We start from the raw sequence: 23,666 nt of genomic DNA on the forward strand, positions 1-23,666 counted from the left end.
TCAACGTGGATCGCCAACAACACGGCAAATTGTCCCGACTGTGGCCACAAGACGTGTGCAATCTGCAAGGAACCGTTTCACACGGGATTTTGCCCAGACAACACCGACTACAACCGACAGATGAGCGCCGCGAGGAGATACGGATGGCAAACTTGTCCTCGCTGTAGGCGACTCGTGGAGCTTCGTTCCGGATGCCAACATGTGGCGTTAGTCAGAACCTCTCTAAACTCCCCTTGTTTTTCCCGCGGCTCCGATACTAAACCAGAACGTGCCCCCTTTTAGGTGCCTTTGTGGCGTCGAATTCTGCTACTTCTGTGGTAGAATTTGGAGGACCTGCGGGTGTACGGGTCCAACTGCTGATCCCAGGGCTGAGGCGTTCGCGCGGATCATGGAGCGCTCGGAGAACCTCCCTCCTGGAAGCGTCGAATACATCGGCCCCGCCTTTCCGGATCGTGGTCATGTTCCCCCTCCTGCGAGCTTTTCTGGGGCTTCCCAGAACCCCCGTCGCTCTCAGGGTGGTGGGCTTTTTGGAATGTTTACAGGCCGTCGCCATACCCGTGCCCGGGATCATCCAGAATCTCCCGAGTCGCCCGTGGCCACTCCACGGGGTGGTCCGCCCCAGAGTCTCGCCCCTGCAGGTGACGGCTTCCACTCCTCCCCTTCCGTCCCTCTGGGCCCTACCCCGGTTGGGTAGATTTTGACTAATCAGCCCTCTTGTAGTAGAACAGCGACCTCAACCGGCTCCCCAAGCCCATCCGTCTTCCCACCTCTGGGGCCAACCGTTTCGGAGTCACCTCGCCGTGGGTAGTATGGTTAGCAGCCATCTTCGCCAGCAAGAGCTTCGGCCCGGTGGGAGGTACCAGCCCGAGGCGTACCATCTGGAGCAGATCAGACAGGAAGTCCTCGAATTCCGACGCCAACACGAGAATGACTGGAAGTTCAACGATGCAATTTGATGCAGCTAGTTCCTCCTTCCTTCATTGCGGGAAAGATCCTGTGTTTCTGGCGAAAGCGTGCGGTGAAGGAGGGTAGGAGATAATAGAGGATGCGCCATATCTCTGAATTTATTGTACCCGTGTATGTAGGGAGTGCCGTGGATTTGCATACTTTGGAGATTTCATCACTTACCGGCGAGAAAGGACTTCGTTGTCTGGGTACTTACTGTATCCTTCTTTGGAACTGAGTCGAACTTGAGGCTGGAGCTCGATGTTATTTCTCTGTGTTGACCGTCTCATGTTGACTTTTGCGTACTTTTTGATTTTGAAATTCGATAAGGCTTTTGCAGGTATCATAATCGTCAAGCTCGGGTCTTAAAGACTCATGTAGTTCTATGTCGGGACGAGTAGTGCGCATACGATCCTGGTCTTCGTTGGTGCATGTTCTCCTCTGGTCCTTGGTAGGCTATACTCCGGCTGTTGAGTGGGTGAGCACCGCTAATAGCCGAGGGAATATATAGCATCGAATGGACTGAAGATTCTACACCTGTAACTCAAGGTCTCAGTAATCCATATGAGCAACCAGGTAAGAGCATGACTCAGATAAATTGTGTAACAGGGAGTTCAAGCTAGCCAGAAGGACTGCATTGGCTGATGTTGTGCTTAGCAATGGGTTGAATAATTGTTGCGCAGTCTTTGGAGTAAAGGTGGTGGCAGATATTGGCCCAGGTAAAAGAAATGAGATATGGCAACAATAGCATAAACCATATCAACAAGTAGCATCATTGGTCTAGTGGTAGAATTCATCGTTGCCATCGATGAGGCCCGTGTTCGATTCACGGATGATGCATTCAGATTTCCTTTTTGGGAACCTGCCTTTTTTGCATCCGTTTTTCGAGATTACGATTCGGTCATGGACCACGAACTTTTGTTTCCTCTTGAAGTGACTTGACTATCTTTCACCATCACAAAGGACTGGTAAAATTGCGTGACTGCTACTCAAGCGGATTCATCATGTCAATTCAACTATATACGTGGGTAGATACTAAAATCCCCTACCTCCAACTAGTACGCCCCTTTCCGAGCCTTGTACTTGGGCTGATCCACCGACTTGACTCCCTTCAGCGCCGTCAAGACAGGCGTCTCGTAGCTCAACTCCAGGCCCTCCACCTTGGCGCCGCCCTCATTCTGGGCCCACACACTGAGTGCGATCCAGTTCGTTCCTTGGTAGTTCAAAATACCCTGGGGAACTGGGAAGCTCGTCTGAGGTCCGATGTTGCTCACATACTTACCGTACTGGTATCCGTTCACATACAGCTGCGCACGATACGCGTCGGGAGTAGTGCTGTTGGCGAAGTTGAAGAACAGCGGCACGTCCCATCCAGTCGGCAGGTCGAGCTCGAACTCAGCACTGTAGAACCCGATGCCGGGCTTGGAAAGACCGTCGAGAGGACTGGCGGACTTCCATTTCTGGCTGGGAGGTTGAGGCTGGTGGTAGCCCTGGCGTTCGGCGTAGAGACCACCCTCGTTGAGAGGACCGCGGGTCTTATCCTGGTAGTCTTCGCCGCCGAGGTTGCCCGTCAACTTCCAGGAGATGTCGCTAGCGTCGTGGCCGGCAAGGTCATAGTTGAGGATACCACGGGGCGCCTTCATGAGTTCTGAACCGACGGTCCAGTCCTCGTCCAGACCAAGGTTATCGACGACCACCGTGAAGACGTATTCCTTGCCGGACTTCAACTTCGGAAGAGTAACGGTTTGATTGTAGTCAGCGTAGATAAAGAGACCGGTGAAAGAGCCAAGGAAGGTATCGTTGAGCCAGATGGAGCTTCCAAATGCAGTACCACCCTGAGTATCGACAGTAAAGGTGGTCTCATCTCCGGTAGCGACGAAACGACCACGGTAGATCAAGTAGCCAGTGTGGAAGCCATAGTCGGACGAGTATAGCGAAGTCGGAGTCGTCAAGGAGCGGAACGTGTTCTTGGTCTCGCTAAGATCGGCGGCTATCCAGAGAGAGTCGTCGTACGAGGATTGGATCTCTGGGAGTGTGTCTAAGTACTTCCAGCTCAGGCCCTTCAAGCTCGGAAGCGAGATCTTGGGGGCGCTGTATTCGACTTCCGTCGTCCAAGCACCGTTCTTTGCAACCGTGTGACTGGTCTTCTCTCCATTGATGTAGAGGTTGCGAGTGGTGGCCGGAGCACCAAAGACTTCGATGGGGGTGGTGGCGTTGAAGTCGGCAGTGAGGTAAAGGCCGTTGCCCTTGACATAGGCAGTCCGCACGAGGTAGCCTGCCTTGACAATAATGGATGATGCAACTGCAGCCTGAGTGCTGAACTCTGTTGATGTACTATCTTTACCGACTTGCGGTACCCAGTAGTTGTACGCAGAGTTCCGATCTATTCCTAGTCAGATCTATTGACCTAATCATGAGATATAAAGTCTTACCTAGGAGATGGATCTGCAAGTCTCCAACCTTGATGATTTGACGAGTAGAGGAGACATCCCAGCCAATCACAAGAGACTTTCCAGTCTGCTTGGATGAGATGGCAGATGCCTTGCCTTCGACAACAGTCACGTTCGACTTGGTAGTGATCGCGAGCTCATGGTGCTCATCAGCTCCTCCGTACAAAACGAGGACCTTTCCGTCAGAGAACTTCTTCCAGGTGAAAACCTCAGCAGTTGAGTACAAGATGTTTGTTCCAGAGACATCATAGTCGACAACGTGGATCTTAGAATCGCGTCCGTTGAGGCTCAGGCTGCCTCCCAGCTGAGGGATTGTCAGACTACCAGCACTGGTTGGAACCTTCAGCATGTATGAGGTGGAGGCCTGGCTGGTGTAGTCCGAGTGTCTGACAACAAAGAAAGAGCCAGTGTTGTTGCTACCGAGCAAAGGAGTGACGGTAATGTCGGAAGTATCGGCATAGCCCGAAGTGGTCAAGTTTCCTGGAGTGGCAAGGAGGTAACCTGGCGAGGCCTTGGCAAAGTTCCCGAGGAGCTTCAGCTCACTGTACTTCTCCCTGGTAAGATTGCGAGATTCGGTCAACGGCGAGCCATAGTCGTAGGAAGTGTAGCCATTTGCATAACCCAGGTTGCCCCAGTTGGTTCCTCCAAAAGTCTTTGATCATTAGTTGGCATGCGAACCCGAGAGAAGTGTGTAGAAAGCTCACCATGTACAGGTTGAGGATAGCAACGCCGAAGCTAAAGTCGTTCTTGTAGAAAACTCGTTCGAACTCGTGGTTGACTAGAGCAGCACATTTGGCAAATCCAGGACCGCCCCATGGGTCAAACGCGCCAGCTTGGAACTACTACTGGTTAGATCTAGAGATCTAGAACACACATGGCAGTAAACAACATACCTCAACAATCGAGTACGGAGTAGTAGGACTCTGTTCGAGATGAAGGGTGCGGAAGTTGGTAGGCAAGTTGCCAGCAGGCCAAGTGGAAGGGTTTGCCTAAGCGATGTTAGCATAGAATTAAACACCACAGCGCAAGTACACATACACAATCAAACCCAAGTCTAAGCAAGTTAGTAATAGCTTATTACAAATGAGGGTCTTTAACTTACGGGTAGCTATCGTGACCATAGATATTCACCGAGCCCTCGCCAGTCCCCGGCGCGTTGTGGCCACTGGCAGAGGCATCGTTGCTGATGAAAGGCACCACGATGCCCGCATTACGAGCCTGGTCAAGGACGTATTGCATGTAAACGGGATCAGGGAATGTGACATTTCCCGAAGAGCCAGAGTATTCGTTCTCAGGCTGGTAGAGGATGATAGGGCCGCCATTAGTGATCTGGTACTTGGCAATAGTCGCGGCGACGTGCGCGATGTAGCTAATAAACGTCAGAAATTGCTGCTGTGCAAGGGGAACAGGACACAAATCATACTTGTCAGTAGCTTCAAGGTATGGCTTGTCACTAGAACGAAGGATTCCATCGACTCTCTGCAGCCAACCGGGGAAACCTCCTCCAGAAACCTCGGCATTGATGTACGGTCCTGGACGGGCGAGAAGGTAGATGCCAGCCTCAGCAGCGGCTTCGAAGAAGGGTTCGAGCGCGAAAACGCCGTCCGCCCTGTATTCGCCCGGCTTGCCTTCCAGAAGAGCCCAGTCAACGTAGAAGGAAACAGTGTTGAAGCCGAGAGCCTTGATCTTCTGGAAGATATCGATGTACAGGGTGGGAACTGGGATTCTGTTTTCGATACGTCAGAAACGATACAGAAGATAAGCCGTGGAATGACCGACCGGTATGGATGGACTTCTCCGCTGAAGATCATGATTCTCTCCCCATTGATGAAAAGTGACTTGTCATCCCATGTGACCTTTTGTTCCCCTCAGTCAGTCAATGTCAATTGTCTCGTCTCTAGCTGAGCAACGTACATATTTCTGAGACAAATCCCTCTTCGCTGCGTCAGGATGCTCGGTGAGAGTAAAGCCATTGAAGCGATGCTTGACCGCTGCGCCAGCTGCGTGCACCGCCAGCAAGGCAGCACCACAGACTGCTAAGAACCTCATGTTGGGTTAGATAGAGCTTGCCGCAAAAGCTGCACCGACCCAGAGCAATTGGTACTGTACTACCGTACCCAATGTGGTCCAGAGTAGAATTCCTCCCCGCAAAACAAGGGGGGGCAAGTGACGCATTTTATCCCCCCCTTGGCTTGCCTCCGGTAACCCCTCTTGTGTAGGCTGAATACGGGCCAAAATCGTTGGGATCTTAGCCGGGCCGCGACCCTCGTTTGTGAACCGACCGCATTGACATCATATGGCGCGAGGTCGAAGAGAGGGGAAGTGGGACTCGCATATTAAAACGAAAGGTACTAGAGACAGGCATACAGGCAATCAACGGTGGCCAACTAAGTCTAGCGAGAAGATGGAGTGATGATGGAAGAAGAGCAAGAGACTAACGGGGAAAGCGGCCTGACGATCCTCCACAGGGGCAGTGCCCCGTTGGGTTAGACCCGCTGGTGGTTTACTGCGGGGGTCTTCTTCTCCGCATCTTCTGCCTCCAGGCTTCCCTTACAACTTACCAATTTCTCTTTATCTTCCCCTCTGCACTCGTCATTTCGGGTGGTGATAATCTGGCCGTCGTACCTGTGTATGGGTACTCCCATGCAGGAACAGATTTCTGGTGTGTGGAAGCGAGACCACTCCCTTCATTGCAACGGTCATGGAGCGATGTGGTGCCTCGCCATGACGGAAGGACCCTGGACCCAGAACCCAATCAGTCCAAGCTTCGCGGATGGCTGGACTGTGGGGTGCCACCGGAGAGTTCTTGTTAATTTGTGGATAAATCCTTCGAACCACTGACTGCCATCATTTAAGATTGATCCGCACTTTCATTTTGAATCATGCCACCCCCACACCCCTTTCCCGGGATGGACGCCTTCGCTCAAGACAAGCAAGAAATAAGAGCGGCCTGAAAATTGCAAGACTGAAATGATTCTGCGGAGCTTGGCTTGAATACACCAAATTGCATTGAATTCACGATTTACGCTTCATATCCCTCAGCCTGTGTGAAGGTCATCGTCATCCCGAGCTCAGCTGCAGCATGGTCGAGCTAGCAACGCATCTTCTGCGCCCGGTAGTCGCATCATTTTCTCCGACATTCACCCGGGATGCAACAGAAACAGGACCCCTCACTCTGACATTAACCGAGAGAGTTCAAAGTTAATCTAAAGAGTAATGAAAAAAATAATCCATCGTTTCGAAAACCGGCTCACTCTGACATTGCTGGCCTAAGCGTATGCTTTGCTGTGACATTTGAGGACGAGGCCCACTCAAAGGACCCTGAAGGCTCCACGGCCATTTTTCTCATGCGTGTCCGACAACACTTGTTTCCACCCAGAGCGTCCACAATGCCTAGTTGTTGCTGCGAGCCCGCAAGGTGACAAGCTCCCGCACATATCGCTTCAGGTCCCTCAGTTGCAGACTTGGCTGTTGGAACGCGACCTGGATTTCCTCCAGAGAGCGGCCGCGGGTTTCGGGCATATAAGCCGCCAGGAAGGCGACGGTGCCTAGCGCCAAGCCACCGAATAGCAAATACACGCCGAAGGGCGATTTATCCAGAATAATTGGAGTGATAATAGCGACCAACCAATTCGTGAACTAATAGGCACGCGTCTCATGAGTTACAGATCCCCTAAAGAAAGACAGAAAAGGAAGGGGGAAAGTCTTACAAAAGCCAACGCTTGTGCCACGCAATTGGCCGACGCTCGCACATGGGCTGGTTGGATCTCGCTAGCGTAGATCTTGCTCATGATTGCCCAGCTGACTGAATATGCTAGTCCGAACACATAAACTGCTGTGATGACCACCCACCGCGCCGCACCGGTCTGATGTACCACCCCAGCAGCATACAGGCCTCCAATGAGGAGCATGCACGTCGCGAGAACAAGCCCTCCCGTTATGGCCGATGTACGACGACCCCAGCGATCTGCCAGCAGGAAGGCAGGAATAGAGACGGCCAGCATAAGGATCGCAGATACCCCGGAGGCTAGAAATGACGCGGTCGAGGAAGATAGGCCGGCCTGGGCGAACAAGGTGGGCGCGTACTGGGTTCTTGTTAGTCACTTACGTGGCTGCAAGGGAAGCGCATAGATCTGTCTCTATTGAAGAGACCGAGTACTCACATACAGAACCCCGTCTATTCCCGAAAGCTGTACCATTCCCAGGACAAATAGTCCCAACACAGTGCGTGGTCGATACGCCCGAGAGAACAGCAGCACGAAACTCTGCCAGGGCGACAGATTGGAGAAGTGCTCGGTAGCAGTGAAGCTGCTTTCGACTTCGTCCAAAGGAAACTGTAGACGCTGCAAGGAGCGTCGAGCCTCAGCTCGTCGGCCGTGGAGGATTAGCCAGCGGGGGGACTCGGGTAGAGTAAGGCAGCTGATAATCAGGCAAGAGGCAAAAAAGCATTGAGCAAGCAGCGGTGATCGCCAGGCTATACTAGAAGGAATAGCAACGGTAGCGTAGCAGGTGAAGTAGCCAGCACAGATGCCCGTTACGGCAAAAAACTGCGGTAGTCCCGCGAGAGCGCCGCGGAATTGAAAGGGGGCGATCTCACATATGTAGACGCTCATGGGTCCGAGAAAGATGCCTTGACCGGCCCCAGCTAGTGCTCGGCCGGCCATGAAGAGCGCCAGCCGTGGTGCCATGCCCTGAAGAAGTGACCCGACCGCAAACAACGCCGCACCGAGCAAGATTATTCGCAGTCGACCCGATCGGTCCGCCATATGACCGGCTATAAGAGATGGAAGGACACCCGCCAGCATCATGAGCGCGACCACAAATCCCAACAGGAACGGGGACAGTGGGCCTATCGATTGGCTGAATTGTGCCATGGAAAGCAGCGCGCCAATCGAGCCCGTGTCATAGCCGTTGGAGAAACCACCAAGGGCGACAAGGACCGATGCGAAAACGTATTTTGGAGGCAAACGCAGTGCCATGATGACATATAGATAGATAAAGAAATGAATGAGAATCTGAGACGGAGAGGACTGTACAAAGCAATGAAGATTGTGGGGGAGAAACCCCTACCCTCTCTGTATTTGCTTATTGTCGATCGGTGCCCAGCTTGTATCAGATGCGGGGTTGAAGATAACGTCTTCGCGTCTGATATGTCATTGATTAGGGCTGACTTACGCCTGCAGTCAGACACACCGAATCCTTGCTGATCAGAATAGGTATCGCGAGAGCTGATCTTGTCTGTGCACTATAACTATACCTTGAAACGGGCGCGGCACTGCCCGATGGGCACTGGTCGTCGAGACTGTTACAACAGATGGTTGTCTTGAATCCTCTTTCTTCTCGCTTTTTTGTCCTTGTATTTCAGTTCAGGCTGGGTCAAAAGGAAACAAGCCGGAAACAAGCCATCAGCGGATGATGTCGTTGCTTTAGCATACGCGGTGGTAGTACCTCTCAATAAGCAAAGCGTCCGATAATTAGGTAGACATTATCTCAGGAAGTCCACAGAATTCCAGGCCACATGTCGAAGTCTTCTGTGCCGTCTATCTGCAGATCATTTGGGTTGACAAGATTCATATCGTAATCCGACGTGCCAAGGAAGTCCTGCATCGTTGGTTCCAGGAATGCCATTTCCGTAGTATAATTTGCGGGGGGCAACACTCCTTCATTATGACTCTCTAGTTCCGGGTCTGCGACTAGAGCTTGGACTGATGGAATAGACAGTCTTGGTGTATGGCTACGGGGTTCTTGTCCCGCGCGTGCATCGTCCGAATTGGCAGGTAACGCCTGCTTAACGCGTTTAAGGTTTTCATGGAATTCTGAAGCGGCGAGATTGCCTTGGTCGCTCATTCGGTGTAAGATCTCGGTTGCCGTTTCCAAGGCCTCTAGATCCGCAGGGTTCCCTATAGAGGGGAGGAGCCCGGAGATCACCAACGCGATGCATGAGGAGAACAAATACTGGGCATAGAAGTAGCCATACATTGGCAAGGAGCCATTAACCCATTCCTCAATGATCAAAGAGTATGAGTGCCGCGCAGCGTGAATGCATGCTTCGCTGATTGTAATCACGGGCTGTGGAAAGTCTTCAGAGGGTCTTCGATGGCCACTTTGGAAAAGAGTGTGAAGTAGAATTGGACGGGTAGCTAGGATGACACACTGATGCCTCTGATGAGAAAGTGTGATTTGTTTCATTTCAAAAAAAGGTAGATGCTTACCTGATTGAATTGTAGATGCAGGGAGACAATGTGCTTGGGAGGTGCGCTGTCCTCCTGACGTAACCGTACATGTTCTGGGAGCGATTTCAGCCAATCTTGTAGAGCAAGTAGTAACTGCTGCTCTCGCTGCATGAATGGCTCTATGTGGTGCTTCCTGCCATAAATCTTGTCTATCGTCTGTCCTATAATGCGAGACAGTCGAATGCTAGCCACTAGGTATGCGGTATCTGAGAACTGCTCCTGAGCAGTGGGATCAGCCAGCTCTGCTGGCAAGTCGACATGGATGTCTTCGTCGCGGATCTGCAATGGAAACCCGATCTTGGATGTAAACATCCGATCAAACACGTAGATCGCCCACCAAAGTCGTACTCGGTGTTCACGTTCTATAGCATTCGCACACTGTTGTAGGGGGATATTATGGTTGAGTCCAAGAACTAGACCTAAACGCATCGCGCTGCCTATCAACATGTACCCAGAATGCCTTCGGTTGAGGAAGTAGGAGTATAAAGACTAGTAACCAGTGAGATTGTCATTCGCACAAGCAATGTAAGAGACCTCCTACCAACAACAATAGACTCTCCACATATATCATCCCTGGCCGCTCCGGCATGGTGGGTATAAGACTCATTGCTCGAACGTAGTATTTCGTTCCTGGAACTTTGCTGGTGGGCGATACACTTGACCGGGAGGAATATACTTCACCCAGCGCAAAGAGCCCGAAGAACTTACATGTTAAGGCGGGATCATCTCGCAGTGAAGGGGTCTGGTAGACAGACTCCAGCTGCTCGAGGGTCGATTTACGGAGGACTAGATGGTAGACCCGACTCAATTGGTTGAAGGCGATGCGGACCAGAAGACGAGCCTGGGCAAGTCTAGGCCACTGACTTGCGCCTTCGAGTAGGGAAGACTCAGGCGTATACTGAGTTCGCGCGACGTGAGCTGTTTTTGGGTCTCCTGTAAGAAATTGACGCAATCGCGTCGAGAATGCTGTGCATGCTGCTTCTCCCATATAGATGGGAGGGGCGGATGAGTCGTATGGATAGAACCAGGCGCGATCTCCGATGAGTGGGTTCTGGACTGAAGGGTAGGTATCAGACGACGGCACAGGGAGTTGTACAGAGCTGGAGGGATCGCTATGAGGTGTGCTGAGAGCGCGTAGTTGCTCTTTCAACTGAGAATTCTCGGAGAGGATCTCATCAATGTAACTGGCCAGGGTGGTTGAGGATCAGATGTAATTAAAGCGGGGAGAGTCAAGAAGTGGGGGAAGAGAAAGAGGTAAGGTACCTTTCCTGGACTTTGAGCTTTCTATCGCGGACGGCATACTGACAGGATTCCCCACACCCAGCTTGCCGACATCTTGAGCAAGGCTGTTCACCTGAGCATTTAACTTTGAGAGAGTGACAGCGATTACAGCTGTGCCAAACAGATCAGGTCAAACACCGCACCTGCGTTCGGGGAATTCCAGGACATACGCTACAGGTTTTTTGTTGAGCCTTTTCGGTGTGTTCTTGACGACAGGCATGGATACTAGGATTGCTTCAATGACCCAGTGTGAATATCAATTGTGAAGTGAGCGAGTTGTGGCGGATAGTCGGCGAGTTGATCTTTGGCCGACAGGAGATTCGATGACTGCATGCCTTACTCAGCATCGGCATATCCGCAACCAGCCGACCCCAGCTGAGATCTACAGCAAGTTCATATTACTCCTCGCGACAGATTTATCAAGGAGTCAAGGCTACTTTAATCTCTGACAATAACTTGCCACTGTGGTACATGTCATCATCAAAATGTCCACTGATTTCAATCAAGCCGAGCAATATGATTTGGATTTTGGTTCGGCAAGTTCAATGAATATGCCGAGCATTCGATGAACCAGACAATAAAACATTGAATATATCCAGGCAAAATCATCATGCCAGGATTTCCTGAGATACTAACTAGCCTGAAACGATACAATGCTTTATAAGTCCAACTTCCGTGTTCAGTTTCACTTGGAGACCCCTTCCCAGCCCTTCAGCGTTGGGGAGACAATCAGAGGTTGTGTTTTGGTCACAAGCCATAGAAGTTCTTCTCCACTGCAGTTCGATCTTACATTTGAAGGTACTGTACATTGTCTATCTTGACAAGCAATCTTCACTAACAGTTCGGCAGGCAAGGTGAATGTACAGGTGGACCTTAGTGAGAACGCAGTGCCGTTACCACAACCAATAGCATCAACCACTTTTCTGCGCATGAGCCAGCCACTTGATGATCCCTCCGAACGAGCGGAAAACCTTGACGCCGAAGTCGAGTATTGTCTACGCTTTGAGTTTGTGGTTCCTTGCGCGCTACCACTTCAAGCCTGCCAGCATAGTTGTCGTCATGAGCAAGTACATGAAGAACATCTCTCCCTTCCTCCGAGTCTTGGAACACTAGGCCACCGGAAGAAGCCATTACACGGCAAGGATGATATGGCACCTGAAACAGCATCCATTGTTTACCACATATCTCTCCGAATAAGCAAGAGGTCTTCCAAAGCTGGGACAACAGCCCCCATTGCGGAATGGGAGCACCCGATAAACATTCGTCCGTTGCGCGTGGAGCGAGCACCGGTCCTCGTGCCACGGGAAAGCAAATTCTATTACCTGCGGCGAGAAGTTGCAATCACAAGGGGTTTTCCCAGAGCACTCCAGGGTGTTCTGTCAGCCCAAGCAGTTCAAACCACAGCGATAGCACCAGGAAAGGCTCCTGTCAGGATGGTGCCCATTGACCTGCATTACAGAGCCCTATCCGGTGCTCCTCCGCCCAAACTGTCAGCAATCAAAGTCAAACTCCAAGCGATCACCCTCTTCGGCTCAAAGCCTTGGTCAGACTTTCCCGACTTGACCAATCCAGTAACTTGGGGCCGCCACCAGAACCATTATACATACCCGGTGTCGTTAGCAGATATGCAGCCCGGCCCTCTGAAGTGGCAGCCGAAGAACACAGATGATGAGACCTCGCCGAGCTTCAGATCCACAATCCAGGTGCCCGTGGAGCTTCCCGGTGATTTCGACTACCCCCCAACATTCAGCCACTGCTTCATCTCCCGGGTGTATGCCTTGAGGGTCGACATCTGTTATCGGGCCCCGGGTGCGTGGGGGAGAAGCAGAGTGTCGTTGACTGTTCCGCTGCAGATATTGTAGATAGCTATAAGCACCGGAAGATAGAGATACCCCCCTTATATATTAGAAACTACTACTACCTATTAAGTGATGCCTTTCTCACCACCTGTATGATAGATCATACTACCTATCAATTGCCGTCTTTCGCACCACCCAATGTGTACTTTTCGTTAGAAGTCAGACCGGATACCTTTCGTATACTGTCTCCACCGTACGGTTATCAAGCCATATCTAGTGATTCTAATGCCCATAAACTGTCCCGAAAGAAGAATGAGTTATCCCCTACTTCTCAAACCGCTCCACAGGATAGCCAGAAACAACCCTTGCAACCTCCCAAAGCAACATTCACCCAGTGCACAATTGTACTCTTGATACCTCCTACCAATAACAAACGAGTCTAAGCTCCGATTGACATCCCCCATCTACTAATAGGTATTCCAACTATCCCAATCCCCAAGACGCCTCCACAACCCAACCACCAACCGCCAACCCCTTCCCCCCGGCTCGCTCAAAATCTACTCCGTATAACAAGGCGTCCGATCCTGCGCCGTGAACGCACTAATACACTCATACTTCCCCCCAGCATTGCAAGCGGTGCCGGCTGTTCCATCCGAGTTGCTGACCCCATCCGCGCGATGAGCGTTGGCGCAGATGGACGCGCAGTCCAGCTCTCCGGCGCTTGCGTCCTGGACACGGATGCCCGAGTAGCGTTAGCGATAAGCAAGCCCTCATTGGTGTGACATGCTGTGGGCGTTGGGGATCTCACCGAGTACACGCAGCAATGCTCGCTGTTGGCGAATTCGCATTGGCAGTAGGTGCATGCTTGGGTGGTGGTGGCGAGGGCGCCGAGGAGGAGGAGGCCAAGGGTGAGGAGTTGGACCATTGTGCTTTTGCTCGAAGGTGTTTGGTCTTTTGGTGGAGAGGAAGAAGCGGTAGGTTGTAAGAGGTGAGGCGATTGAGGGATGCTGGTGGGACAGGATGAGAGGAGGGGGGTTTGTCTTGCTCTTTTTATATTGTAGGTTGAGCTGAGCTGTAAAGGAAAGAGCATGGTCGAGTACGTACTATCCGTTCCTCATTGTGAAGCATTGGGCAACAAACTATACCGTACACCGCTGCTCTACCCTGGAAATCATGCCTCATCGTCCAATGATCCGTTCTCGAGGACGGGCTTCACGATCGGAAGGGCTGTATCATCGGGGTGCAGCTATACCGATCTTCCCAAAATGGTGATCTACGCGGCCTACCTTGACTGACGGAGCCATCGTTCCATATCAGCAGGATCGCTCTGGGTCATAGTGTACGTAAATGTAGGTTTGCATGGAGTGAACATGATCGACACGATCCTACTCAAAATGGGCTCGGCACACTCTAAATAACTTTGGTTTTCGGCACTAAGCTGAGACTAGCGCTGGCGCTGATTTAGGAAGCGTAGCCCTTAGTGCCGCATGATACTATATACTTCAGGTTTCAGCGACATTCTTCTGTCGGAGTGAGACAATTAATCTATTCTGTGATCCTTCAGGTTGCTGGTGTAGCCTGTGCCGCGTAGTCCGGCGGGGACTTTTTGCGGTCAGTCATGAGCCACATGTATGGTCTGCGTCTTGGGGATAATGCTTAGCCAAAGTCTGGTCTGAGTACACATCTTGTGGATCGTCGAGTCCGTAAACTGCTCAGAAGGTGCTTATTATCTATTATGTCAGTGTTGTGGCAACATCCTGGCCTTGGGTTTGACTGGGAAAGATGGGAAATTTACTGAAATTCTACACTCAGTTATTGATAGGAAACGGAGTATATACTGTGATTATATGATTATAGAAGATAGGTGACTTAAAAGGGGTATGTACAGTAGATGACTGACATGGCTTGAAATACAGATGAGACTCAGTGAGTCACTGGAAAAGGAGTGTACTAAGCAAGTAGCCCCCAGACTAGGCCAACGAAGCTCCCTAACTTAACAAGACGCAACAGAGGGATAGTTCTTGCAAGCACTGGACTTCTTGCCGCCAGTAACCTTGACATCAGTCCAGGTCCAATCCTTGCAGCTACCGCTGCCACACAGGAGGTAGACCTCCGTGGCACCGCTGGCAACACTACCGGTCACGCCATCCAGTGTGATATCCGTGACCGACACACCGTTGGTAGGCTTACCGGTGGGCTTGCCATCCTCGTAGTCCTGCTGGATGACCACTCCGTAGTCGGTGATACCGGACATGACGATGTTCGTGTATTTGACGTCGGAAACAGAGCCCGTGGCGCCGGAGATGGTCTTGATGCGGACGGCATTCTCAGAGTTGGACACGGTGGAGTGCTCGATCGTGACGTTCTTGACGGTGTTGTCGGAACGGCCACCCACGGAGCCGATAGAGAGGCCGTGGCCGCCGATGCAAGTTCCGCCGGTGAAGTAGATATTCTAAGCATTAGACCATAGATTAGTAACTGCCTTGATCAGAAAGGGGGCCGGAGAAAGGGGCTCATATACTTCGCCGGAGTTGATTGCGAGACAGTCGTCCTGATTGTGGACCCAGGGCTTGATGATGTTCACGCCAACCGAGTTGCCCACGTCGAATGCGTCGGTGTTGTGGCCACCAAGGCTGTCGCCATCAGCGTTGTTGATGGTAATATCGGTGAGGGTGATATCGTTTGCCTCGATACTGAAGGCCATGAGAGGGGTATTCTTGATCTCGAGTCCAGTGATGGAGGAGGAATCCAGCCCGTGGGCGTAGAAGAACTTGGGCTTGGTCTTTCCGCTCGTTCCCTTGCCATCCCACCAGCGGGAGCCATCGCAGTTGATGAGATGACCGGAGGCTCCGGTAACGGTGATGTCCGTGCCACTCATTGAGATCAAGGGACCCGCCCATTCCTCATAGCCAAAAGTGGTGGTGCCCTCGAAGGTGACATGAGTGCCGCTCTTGAGGCCGGTCAAGTCCAGCGTGGTTCCGGCAGGAACAGCAATGTTGTCGAGGACAATGGTCGAGCAGCTGGCCTTACCCGCCTTCGCAGCAGCAGCGGTGGTGAAAGTGCAACTGCCGCGAGCCTCTATGGGGGAAGCGGACACAAGAGTAGCCCCAGCAGCCAGGCTGTAGGCCACAAGAGAAGCGAAGGAAGGCATGGTGGTTTAAGGAAAGTGTTTCTATAAGAAAAGAAAGCGAAAGGAACGACAGGGGTAGAGAGTGATTGAGAGAAGGAGTGAAGGATCGAGCGCCATGTTGACGTCTTATATGGTCCTGCTGGGTGAGCCTTATCACAGTGCTGCTCCATATCTTGTACCCCTTTTGTCAACTGCGAATACCTCTCGCTCCGCGTGCTCACTCTACATGAAGTCAAGGCTAAGCTTTAACGGCATAGCTGAACCCCCTTGCAATCACTCGACCCTGATATCAATTGCAGTGCAGACCAGTAAAGGGGTATTCTTCGGTACAAGTCCAGCCACAAACCGCTTGTCTTACCTGTGGTGGTCCAATGGCTTGCGTTTCAGGGTCCTGATGGCGCCTTCGGCTCGCCTGAATATTCCCTGGCCTTGGGTTGGTTCAACCTGGTTCAGCCTGGTTGGGTCTAGTCAGGGTTCTAGTCGCAGTCCACTGACCACTGATTAAGCAATTTTACAAGCTTCGACCTAGCGCTCTTGGTAAAAGCTCGGCTATACCAGTGTGGTCCTGTCGGCATATGGTTCACGTACTAGCCGGTGACAGTGGAGTTGACTCCTTTTTCCTTCTCAAAACACAGGAACGAAATACCGCTAGACGGAGGAGTGACTTGATATGAAGATTTCCCTTTCCTTAATTAAGCCGTTTGAATCCTTACTCTGACCCAAGCGCTGCTGAGTAACTGGCCCGGAGTTGATTCTCCCAGGCAAGAAGAGAAGAAGAGAAGAGGAGAAGAAAGAAGACTTGCGCCGGCAGTATATACAGTACAGCCTCCGTACAGTCCCTGAAAATCATTGCAGGGTGAATGTAGTTTGGGTTGTGAAGAATTAATCTGGAACCCGCCAGTGGCGGCCTCTAACCGGATCCAGTTAATCAGGGAAGCACGCGGAAGCCGCTCGTCACGCCCTGCCTGCTTAGATAATCTCTCCATCGGTTCACTCGCTCATGAGGTAGGCAGAAAGAACAATTCCATGAGATGATAATACAGTCAACCCCAGTTCTCCCGTCTTCAGAACCATGGGAGAATCTTCGCGGGTGAAGGAAGCCTTTGCGGCTGCCACCAGGTTTCTGGATCCTGTTCTCCAAAGAGGCACGCAGACCTGACAGCCTTCCGTGCCGTTGATGTCGAGGCTAACCCAGTGTGAAGAGGAAATCCAAAAACATCGCGGAAAGTCCCTCCTGGACATTCTGCTAGGCAGCAACAGCTCTGAGACATGTGGAGAAGACGTGCCTAAACGAAGGACTGTCATTGGCAAGGCCTTGGAGATCCTAAGCTCCGTTCATACCGCCTTTGTGACACCACTGAGCGATGCCGAGAACGAGGCCCTCCGCCATCGTTCGGCAGACGCAGAGGATGCTGCACTCGAAGATGCCAAGCGACGGCGGCTCCTCCATGCGCTGCTGGACTTGATCTCTCTAGAGGGTATCTACCCCTCGCTTTCGCGGGGAGTTGCGATCCCGCTTCAGAAAAGAGTCATATCGGTCTTGCCCGCAGGCGTCATCGCCCAGCAAGAGCAAGCTCCTGCGCACGAGAGGCCGCAGGACGAAACCCTTCTCGAGAAGATCATAATAGCACTTACAGATATAGTATTTGACACACGACCGAGCATCCAACCTGTAGTCCGTGGTCGTATTTTAAGTGATATGATCAGTGGGCTTTCGGATCTAGGTTACAACTCGATAGGGTTGCTCGATGACCAAAAGTTACATTATCGTCATGGCCTTACCAAGCTGATCGAAGAGTAAGCTACTGCCAGGAGCGTATATTTACATCTACTAAGCCACGGCAGAACCCCCAGCACGGTAGTCCTTTCTACCCTCTCGCCGTTTCTTCAATCGGAGCCAGCCCCATGGTTCAAATCAGTTGTCTCTGGTTTCTTATCTCGAATCCCCCTCCGGCCAGACGGGGTCTTACAGACCATGATGTTTCTAGCTTCTCAGCTTGCACCCTCCCTTGGGGTCGAGCCACAGACTCAAGTGTCCAATGGTCCTCATTTCACTGTACAAGCAATTATGCAAACTTCCCGCCTACTGTCATCTGTACCACAAGGAATGGATACGGATGAGTACTTTACTGCGATCGCTCCACAGCTGTTGAATCTGATAGATGGCGAAGACCCGGATCTGCGGAAGACCGCAGCATATGTCGTCGGTAATGGTATCCTATCGAAGCGATCGTATGGGTCTCGTGGAACGATAGGCCATTCCATCTTCTTGGTACCTATCTTTGAGGCGCTCACCGCCAGCCTCAGCTCATCTTCAAGGCTATGGCTGACTAGCAGAGACGAGTGTCAAACGTCATCAGGACAGGTGTTGGTGGATGAGGTACTATTGATGCTGGCAATTGACAGACTGACCAGTCTAGTCCTCCAGCCTCCGAATCCAGGCCTCGTCAAGAGAATCGTCCACCCGGTCCTTCTTCCCCTCTGGGGCCTGGCTTGCTATGCATTAGAACATCAAGCGACAGTGCTGCACGAAAAGGTGCTAACTATCTTACAAGCATACTTTGGTCTGTCAGGCGGACTAGAGCCATTGAAGAAGCTAGTCGATAACCTGCTCTGGGATGGCGGGCCTGCCTGGACCTATGGAATACAATCTCAAAAGTCTGTAGCGCTAGTCAAGCGTGATTCGGCAGAAACAGGCCTTAACATTATCCGGCTCGTGGACAACCTGCAGTCGCGGGCAAAGCTGTTCCTAAGTGTCTTAGGTGCCGATCCTAATAGCGAGGAAAGGACGGGCGATATTTTCCTCTATGTCAGCGAGCGTTGGCTCGTGAGGCCCTCGAATGAATCAGAGATCCTCACCAGCATGAGACTTACACAAGAGGACGAAGGCTCCAGCAACTTAATTCACAAGCTGGTTAGTGCTAAGCTGGCTGAGACACTGCTGGATAATTTCAAGGATACACTATCTCGTCGTCCTCTCAGGGTGCTCGAACTCATCAAACAGATCATCGACGGCGAGCTACACGGAGCATATACTCGAAAGAAGAAGAGAACCGATCAGGCATCCGGGAAAATGTCTCTTTCGTCTCTAGCCAGCATTGTCAACACCGAAGAAGCCGGACAAGAAGCAGACCCGCAATCGGATTTGACTGAATCCTTGCCGGCCGTATTTAGTCTGTTGTCGACAGTCCTCGCATCTCCCGAATTCACCACCTCCCCAGAGACAGTACCAGTGCTCGAAAGCATCAAATCCAAACTCGACGAACTCATCCCCTACCTCCCTCCCTTGCTATCCAAAGCCGGCACAACCGCCTCCATGCTCGCCGAGATCCAACTCAGCGAGCAGTCCAGCGATAGCACCAGTACCGCGAAAACCTCCTCCGAGATCTCCGACTTCGAAACCCACCGCCGCGCACTAACCAACCTCAACTCCGACCTCGCCCCCATTCAAGCCGAGGGCTTCTCCCTCCTCTCCACCCTGATCAAGAAATCCTCCCCGGTCCTCGACATCCCCTCCACGCTTACCCTCCTCCTCTCCATCCTCACCGACCCCTCAGACGAGCCGCTCACGAACGACGAATTCGTCTACCTCAACGCCATCAACCTCATCGGCACCCTCGCCTCGCGCCACCCACGCACCGTCCTCAAGACCCTGGTCGACCGCTACATCGACCGCCCTGAAGCCAGCGGCGGGCACGTCGACCAGCGCCTGAAAATTGGCGAGGCCCTCCTGCGCACCGTCCAGGACCTCGACGAAGCCCTCACCGGCGAACCCGCCCGCCTCCTCGGCGAAGGGATGCTCACCGTCGCCGGCCGCCGCGCTCACAAGCCCGAGGCCCAGAAAGCCCGTCGCGAACGTCTCGCCGCAGAACAGCGCAAGAAGGAGCGCGAGGCCCGTAAACAGGAGCGCGAAGCCAAGGAAATCATCATGCCGTCCGGGTGGTCCTTGGGGCCATCATCCCAAACCACCACCACCGACACCGCCACCAACCCTCTTGCTGACGAAAACAACGACGACGACGACGAGAAACTCAACCCCGACCAACTCGCGCACTACGAAAACATCATCGCCGCCTGGTCGGCGGGCTCGAAATCCGACGCCGAACCGGACGATCTCCGCGTGCGCGCGTCAGCCCTCTCCATCCTCGCCACCGCCATCCGCACCAACATCTTGGGGTTGGGGCCATCGATCCTCAGCGCCGCAGTCGACCTCGCGCTGGCCACGTTGACGATGGAGCCCGAGCCCGAGAGCGCGATCCTGCGCCGCGCCAGCGCGGTGCTCCTGTCGGATGTGCTGAAGGCCATGGACACCGTGCGCGAGGAGAAAGGCGCCGATGCACTGGGGTTTGGGTTCTCCTTAGCCGAGCAGAATTCTGCTGCTGCGATTGAGGCATCCTCCTCGACGACCGTGATAGGGAATATCCCGCGGATGCTGCGGACCCTCGCGTTTGTGGAGAGCGGGGAGACGGATCCCATTGTCAGGGGCCATGTGCGCGTCGTGGTTGAGAGTCTGGAGGCATGGTTGGAGAAGGCTTTGATGTGGGGGATTGGGGCGGTGTCGAGGAGTGCTGCTGCTGCTGCTGAGAATGGAGGCTCGAGGATGGAGTTGGGAGATCGGATTGCCGGGCTGAGGATTGATCCTTTGGCTGGGAATAGGGAGGCGAGTCTGCGGCCGAGGATTGAGGAGATTGAGTAGGTGATGGGATACTTTGCTGTGCTGTTTGGGCTGACGTTGGATTCGATTCTTGGACGGCTTGTGGTTTGTGGTCTTTCATGCTTTAAGGCTGTGTACCCATCTAGTTCTATGTTCTCCGGATCAGAAAGTCAATCGAAGATAGTATGATGGAGTGCAGATGCATCTGATGAGAGTTGATTGCCCCATAAAAGCAGAATATGGCCATTATCTGTTTGTCCAGTGACAAGCATTATTTTCAGATTACACACGAAACGACAAAGTGAAAACGAAGAGCTGTCCCGTCGACCCCAGCTATTAAGTCAAACGCATCACACCATAGAAATCATTGAGCAACCATTAGAACGCAAGTCAAGCAGAACCCTTCCTTCCAGTACGCCTTCCTCTGCACGGCACCCTATACCGAAAGACAATAGCATCACAAACGAGATTGTCCTTGTAACCCTGAGTAAATGGAGAACAGGAAGTCGTAAGTTTCAGTACTGAAATCCGCGGCCACCACCACCACGCCCACGCCCACCTCCGCCTCCCCGGCCGCCGCCGCCACGATATCTGCCGCCGCCACCACCCCCGCCGCGGCCCCGACCAAAGCCCCCACGACGTGGGCCTCGATCGCGTGGTCTAAACTCACTGGGCCGAGGGCCTGCGGCCATGCGAGCTTGGCGTTCCTCGTCACTCATATGAAACTTGTTCTCGATCCCTATCAGCTCGCAGAACTGCGCGGTTTGCGGGTTAGTGTACTCGATGGGTTGTTCCTCCGTGTTAAGCGGGACAGTTGGATCGTAGACTGGGGCGGTTAGGGTGAAATTCTCGGGGACATCCAGCTTTCCAGTCTGCACCACGTGCTCATCCACCCATTTCTCCTCCTCCTCGATCAGCGGCTTATATACCTGATCGCCCTTGTCAGCCGGAGGCTTCGCGGCGGGGTCTCCGAGTTGAAGGTCGTCAGCGAAGACACGGGTAATTGCTAGCCATTCTTTGTCGTACTGCAAGCGATAAGGGCGTTCGGCACTGATGCCTTCTTGATCGGAGATAGCTTCGATCTCAAGCAGCTGTAGGAAGTGGCGCTGAGGAAGACATTTGTCAAGTGCCAGGAAGTTAGTGGTCTTGTTTAAGATAGCATCAGGCAACGGTCCGTTCAACGGGTAAGGTTCGGGCTTAGGGCGGGCGAAGCTGGCAGGAAGTTGATTGCGAATATCTTCAGGAATGTCAGTTCCACTAGCCGACGAAACCGGGTCAGCCTGCGTAGTAGTCTTTGAGTCATCGCTGGGGACTGCCTTATTAGAAGAGGGCTCGTCGGTCTGTCCGGTCACGGGAGTAGAGATTTTGTGAGGAGTCGTTTCCGCATCGGAGTCACTGTCCAGGTCGAGGTCGATCTCGTCGGAGTTCTTCACGACATCGGGTTTGTGTTCGGTCTTCAATTTCTTATTGGCGCTATCGCGTTCGATGCCGGTGTAGACACGACCGGATCCGTCCTCGCCCGTCTCGATTCTTTTCCATGTCAGATCGTGCGAAACGCTCGGTTTTAGAGCTGCATACTGAAGGGATTGATCTGCCAGAAATCGAGAGTTCTCAGCCGCCTCAGCTTCAGCAGCCACGGTGTGGAAATTATTCCATGCTGAAATCTTACTCTTGTCATCACTGGGTTCGTTGGGGATGTCCTTCTCAGATCGGGCTTCGTCTACTTTGTCGACAGCCGAGGGTTGGCTTGCTGTTTCCGCACTCTCGTGGTTGTCTGCAGGCTCCTGATCCGCGGCAGGTCGAGCTGGGAGAGTACGCTCGGCCTCGGGATTATCATCGGGAAGCGCAAGGGCCGTGAGGAGAGCACCGTCCAAGCCGAAATGGTGCGGAGCACCCGGGGCGGGAAGAGGATCGGGTAGAGGAGCTTCAGCTTTCCTTTTAGCAGCCGGATGTTCAGGGGTGACATAATCTCCATGAGCGACTATGGCGGCAAACTTCACATGCAAATGGGCGGAGAACCAATGGGCCGGACGTAGACGGTCAAGGACGTACTTGGCCGCAGGGTTGCCCAGTTTACCACTTTGAGAGTCTTCACGGAAGCCTCTCTTTGTGTTGAAGAGATACTCGGAATCTCCGCAGAGTTCAACCTGCTTAGGCCAATCGTGAGATAAGCCCAGGTCAACCTGGGTACGAACCTGAAGTAGCTTCCGAACATCAAGCTCTCTCACGTGGTAGATGCCTGAAACATCGTCTCGATTGTAAGGCAATCTCTCCGAATGCGGCTTTCTGTAGTCATAGCCCTTCCAGATACCAGACATGCCAGCGATGCGGAGGGGGCCGAACCGAAGAACGTTCGCTGCACCCAAGTAGTAAATATTCGGGGCAACCCACCCTCCGTAGTAAAGTTCGAAGAGATGATTGCCAGCCTCATGGTTACCTCCGATGAAAATAGTCAGATAGGGTGCGGTGCGTTTTCCACTGTAGTATTCGTGAAAATCGCCCAACTCTCTGTACTTCTGAGGTACAGACATGCAGGCAAGATCGTTGGCATTGCGGACGGCCTATAGATTCAGTTGAGGAAAGGATTGTTACTGAGACCAAGCGAGGCGATCGCGGAAGACTCACCTGGAAATCGCCACCTATGATGACCACGTCAACGCCATCCCATCCTTTCAAGGTGGCGGCGTTCTCAACTGATGCGTATATGTCGTTGAGGCAGCCATGTCCCTGCATGTTTATTAATATCGCAGCCTCAAAAAGTAGCGCTCGGACCATGCAATAGACCACTTACACAGCCTTCAAAAGCGACCCTGACAGAAGCAGGACTAGAGGTTTGTTGGGCTTCCATCTCACTGGAGGATAGCCTACTTATGGCAAAGGAGCCAAGTAGATCTGGAGGCAGGCGGAAAAGAAGCGAAGAATCCAACAAGCGAACACCCGCAGCTCGTTGTCAGAAAGAATTTTTGAAGACTTGTCTTCTTCTAAGTAAGATTGAGAGAGACCAGTAGCTAGGAAGTGAGAGACCGGTGTCGAGAAGGTGAAAGAAAAATACAAAACAAAGAAAGCGAGTGGGCGAGCACGAGAATTGAGGGAGAGCAAAGAAAGTCGAGAGAGGGAGGGTGGAACAACTGGAAGTATTGGAAGTACCAAAGAAGTAACACAACCAACGGACTG

The 23,666-nt window shown here is 52.5% G+C and overlaps 9 protein-coding genes and 1 non-coding gene across 10 annotated transcripts; 4 read left to right on the forward strand and 6 right to left on the reverse strand.

The window, feature by feature from the left end:
- Positions 1-388: 388 nt before the first annotated feature.
- ASPACDRAFT_1854798 (uncharacterized protein) lies at positions 389-987 on the forward strand (the record flags this gene model as incomplete). Its single annotated transcript, XM_020197406.1, has 2 exons — positions 389-638; positions 721-987. 2 exons carry the CDS (start codon positions 389-391, stop codon positions 954-956), a joined length of 486 nt encoding a protein of 161 aa, XP_020057761.1. The 3' UTR covers positions 957-987.
- Positions 988-1,714: 727 nt separating this feature from the next.
- ASPACDRAFT_t109 lies at positions 1,715-1,785 on the forward strand. Its single transcript has one exon. It is a non-coding gene; the product is annotated as a tRNA-Gly (tRNA).
- A 215-nt stretch (positions 1,786-2,000) lies between these two features.
- Positions 2,001-5,552, reverse strand: ASPACDRAFT_1866893 (glycoside hydrolase family 35 protein; the record flags this gene model as incomplete). The annotated part of the gene is made up of 9 exons (XM_020197887.1): positions 5,310-5,552; positions 5,175-5,251; positions 4,819-5,121; positions 4,498-4,764; positions 4,434-4,449; positions 4,289-4,384; positions 4,100-4,234; positions 3,378-4,047; positions 2,001-3,334 (listed from the first exon to the last, which is right to left on the reverse strand). Exons 1-9 carry the CDS (start codon positions 5,442-5,444, stop codon positions 2,001-2,003), a joined length of 3,033 nt encoding a protein of 1,010 aa, XP_020057762.1. The 5' UTR covers positions 5,445-5,552.
- A 1,236-nt stretch (positions 5,553-6,788) lies between these two features.
- ASPACDRAFT_26005 (uncharacterized protein) lies at positions 6,789-8,374 on the reverse strand (the record flags this gene model as incomplete). Its single annotated transcript, XM_020199380.1, has 3 exons — positions 6,789-7,034; positions 7,106-7,480; positions 7,559-8,374. The coding sequence occupies 3 exons, from the start codon at positions 8,372-8,374 to the stop codon at positions 6,789-6,791; spliced, it is 1,437 nt and encodes a 478-aa protein (XP_020057763.1).
- A 455-nt stretch (positions 8,375-8,829) lies between these two features.
- On the reverse strand, positions 8,830-11,188 carry ASPACDRAFT_116155 (Zn(II)2Cys6 transcription factor). The gene is made up of 5 exons (XM_020195964.1): positions 11,080-11,188; positions 10,892-11,020; positions 10,170-10,812; positions 9,608-10,117; positions 8,830-9,548 (listed from the first exon to the last, which is right to left on the reverse strand). The coding sequence occupies exons 1-5, from the start codon at positions 11,127-11,129 to the stop codon at positions 8,886-8,888; spliced, it is 1,995 nt and encodes a 664-aa protein (XP_020057764.1). The 5' UTR covers positions 11,130-11,188; the 3' UTR covers positions 8,830-8,885.
- A 1,154-nt stretch (positions 11,189-12,342) lies between these two features.
- On the forward strand, positions 12,343-12,771 carry ASPACDRAFT_1854802 (uncharacterized protein; the record flags this gene model as incomplete). The annotated part of the gene is made up of 1 exon (XM_020197407.1): positions 12,343-12,771. One exon carries the CDS (start codon positions 12,343-12,345, stop codon positions 12,769-12,771), a length of 429 nt encoding a protein of 142 aa, XP_020057765.1.
- A 494-nt stretch (positions 12,772-13,265) lies between these two features.
- ASPACDRAFT_41689 (uncharacterized protein) lies at positions 13,266-13,633 on the reverse strand (the record flags this gene model as incomplete). Its single annotated transcript, XM_020200976.1, has 2 exons — positions 13,266-13,436; positions 13,517-13,633. The coding sequence occupies 2 exons, from the start codon at positions 13,631-13,633 to the stop codon at positions 13,266-13,268; spliced, it is 288 nt and encodes a 95-aa protein (XP_020057766.1).
- Positions 13,634-14,701: 1,068 nt separating this feature from the next.
- Positions 14,702-15,859, reverse strand: ASPACDRAFT_41690 (glycoside hydrolase family 28 protein; the record flags this gene model as incomplete). Its single annotated transcript, XM_020200977.1, has 2 exons — positions 14,702-15,160; positions 15,230-15,859. 2 exons carry the CDS (start codon positions 15,857-15,859, stop codon positions 14,702-14,704), a joined length of 1,089 nt encoding a protein of 362 aa, XP_020057767.1.
- Positions 15,860-16,893: 1,034 nt separating this feature from the next.
- ASPACDRAFT_1866903 (RTP1/Tango6 family protein) lies at positions 16,894-20,634 on the forward strand. Its single transcript, XM_020197888.1, has 3 exons — positions 16,894-16,983; positions 17,041-17,635; positions 17,684-20,634. Exons 1-3 carry the CDS (start codon positions 16,911-16,913, stop codon positions 20,532-20,534), a joined length of 3,519 nt encoding a protein of 1,172 aa, XP_020057768.1. The 5' UTR covers positions 16,894-16,910; the 3' UTR covers positions 20,535-20,634.
- Positions 20,635-21,007: 373 nt separating this feature from the next.
- On the reverse strand, positions 21,008-23,340 carry ASPACDRAFT_51289 (RNA lariat debranching enzyme; the record flags this gene model as incomplete). The annotated part of the gene is made up of 3 exons (XM_020202461.1): positions 21,008-23,053; positions 23,118-23,219; positions 23,284-23,340. 3 exons carry the CDS (start codon positions 23,338-23,340, stop codon positions 21,008-21,010), a joined length of 2,205 nt encoding a protein of 734 aa, XP_020057769.1.
- Positions 23,341-23,666: the final 326 nt, after the last annotated feature.

Source organism: Aspergillus aculeatus, assembly GCF_001890905.1.
Source record: "Aspergillus aculeatus ATCC 16872 unplaced genomic scaffold ASPACscaffold_5, whole genome shotgun sequence".
NCBI classification, from domain to species: Eukaryota; Fungi; Ascomycota; class Eurotiomycetes; order Eurotiales; family Aspergillaceae; genus Aspergillus; species Aspergillus aculeatus.

Excerpts from the sequence above, each read along its gene's own strand:
- ASPACDRAFT_116155 (XM_020195964.1), bottom strand. The coding sequence starts at position 11,129 with ATGCCTGTCGTCAAGAACACACCGAAAAGGCTCAACAAAAAACCTGTA. Across the intron at positions 11,021-11,079 it reads CTCAACAAAAAACCTGTAGC|CTGTAATCGCTGTCACTCTC; the intron begins GTATGTCCTGGA and ends TGTTTGGCACAG. Across the intron at positions 10,118-10,169 it reads TGGAGAGTCTATTGTTGTTG|TCTTTATACTCCTACTTCCT; the intron begins GTAGGAGGTCTC and ends ACTGGTTACTAG.
- ASPACDRAFT_1866903 (XM_020197888.1), top strand. The coding sequence starts at position 16,911 with ATGGGAGAATCTTCGCGGGTGAAGGAAGCCTTTGCGGCTGCCACCAGG. Across the intron at positions 16,984-17,040 it reads GGATCCTGTTCTCCAAAGAG|AGGAAATCCAAAAACATCGC; the intron begins GCACGCAGACCT and ends CCCAGTGTGAAG. Across the intron at positions 17,636-17,683 it reads CTTACCAAGCTGATCGAAGA|AACCCCCAGCACGGTAGTCC; the intron begins GTAAGCTACTGC and ends AAGCCACGGCAG.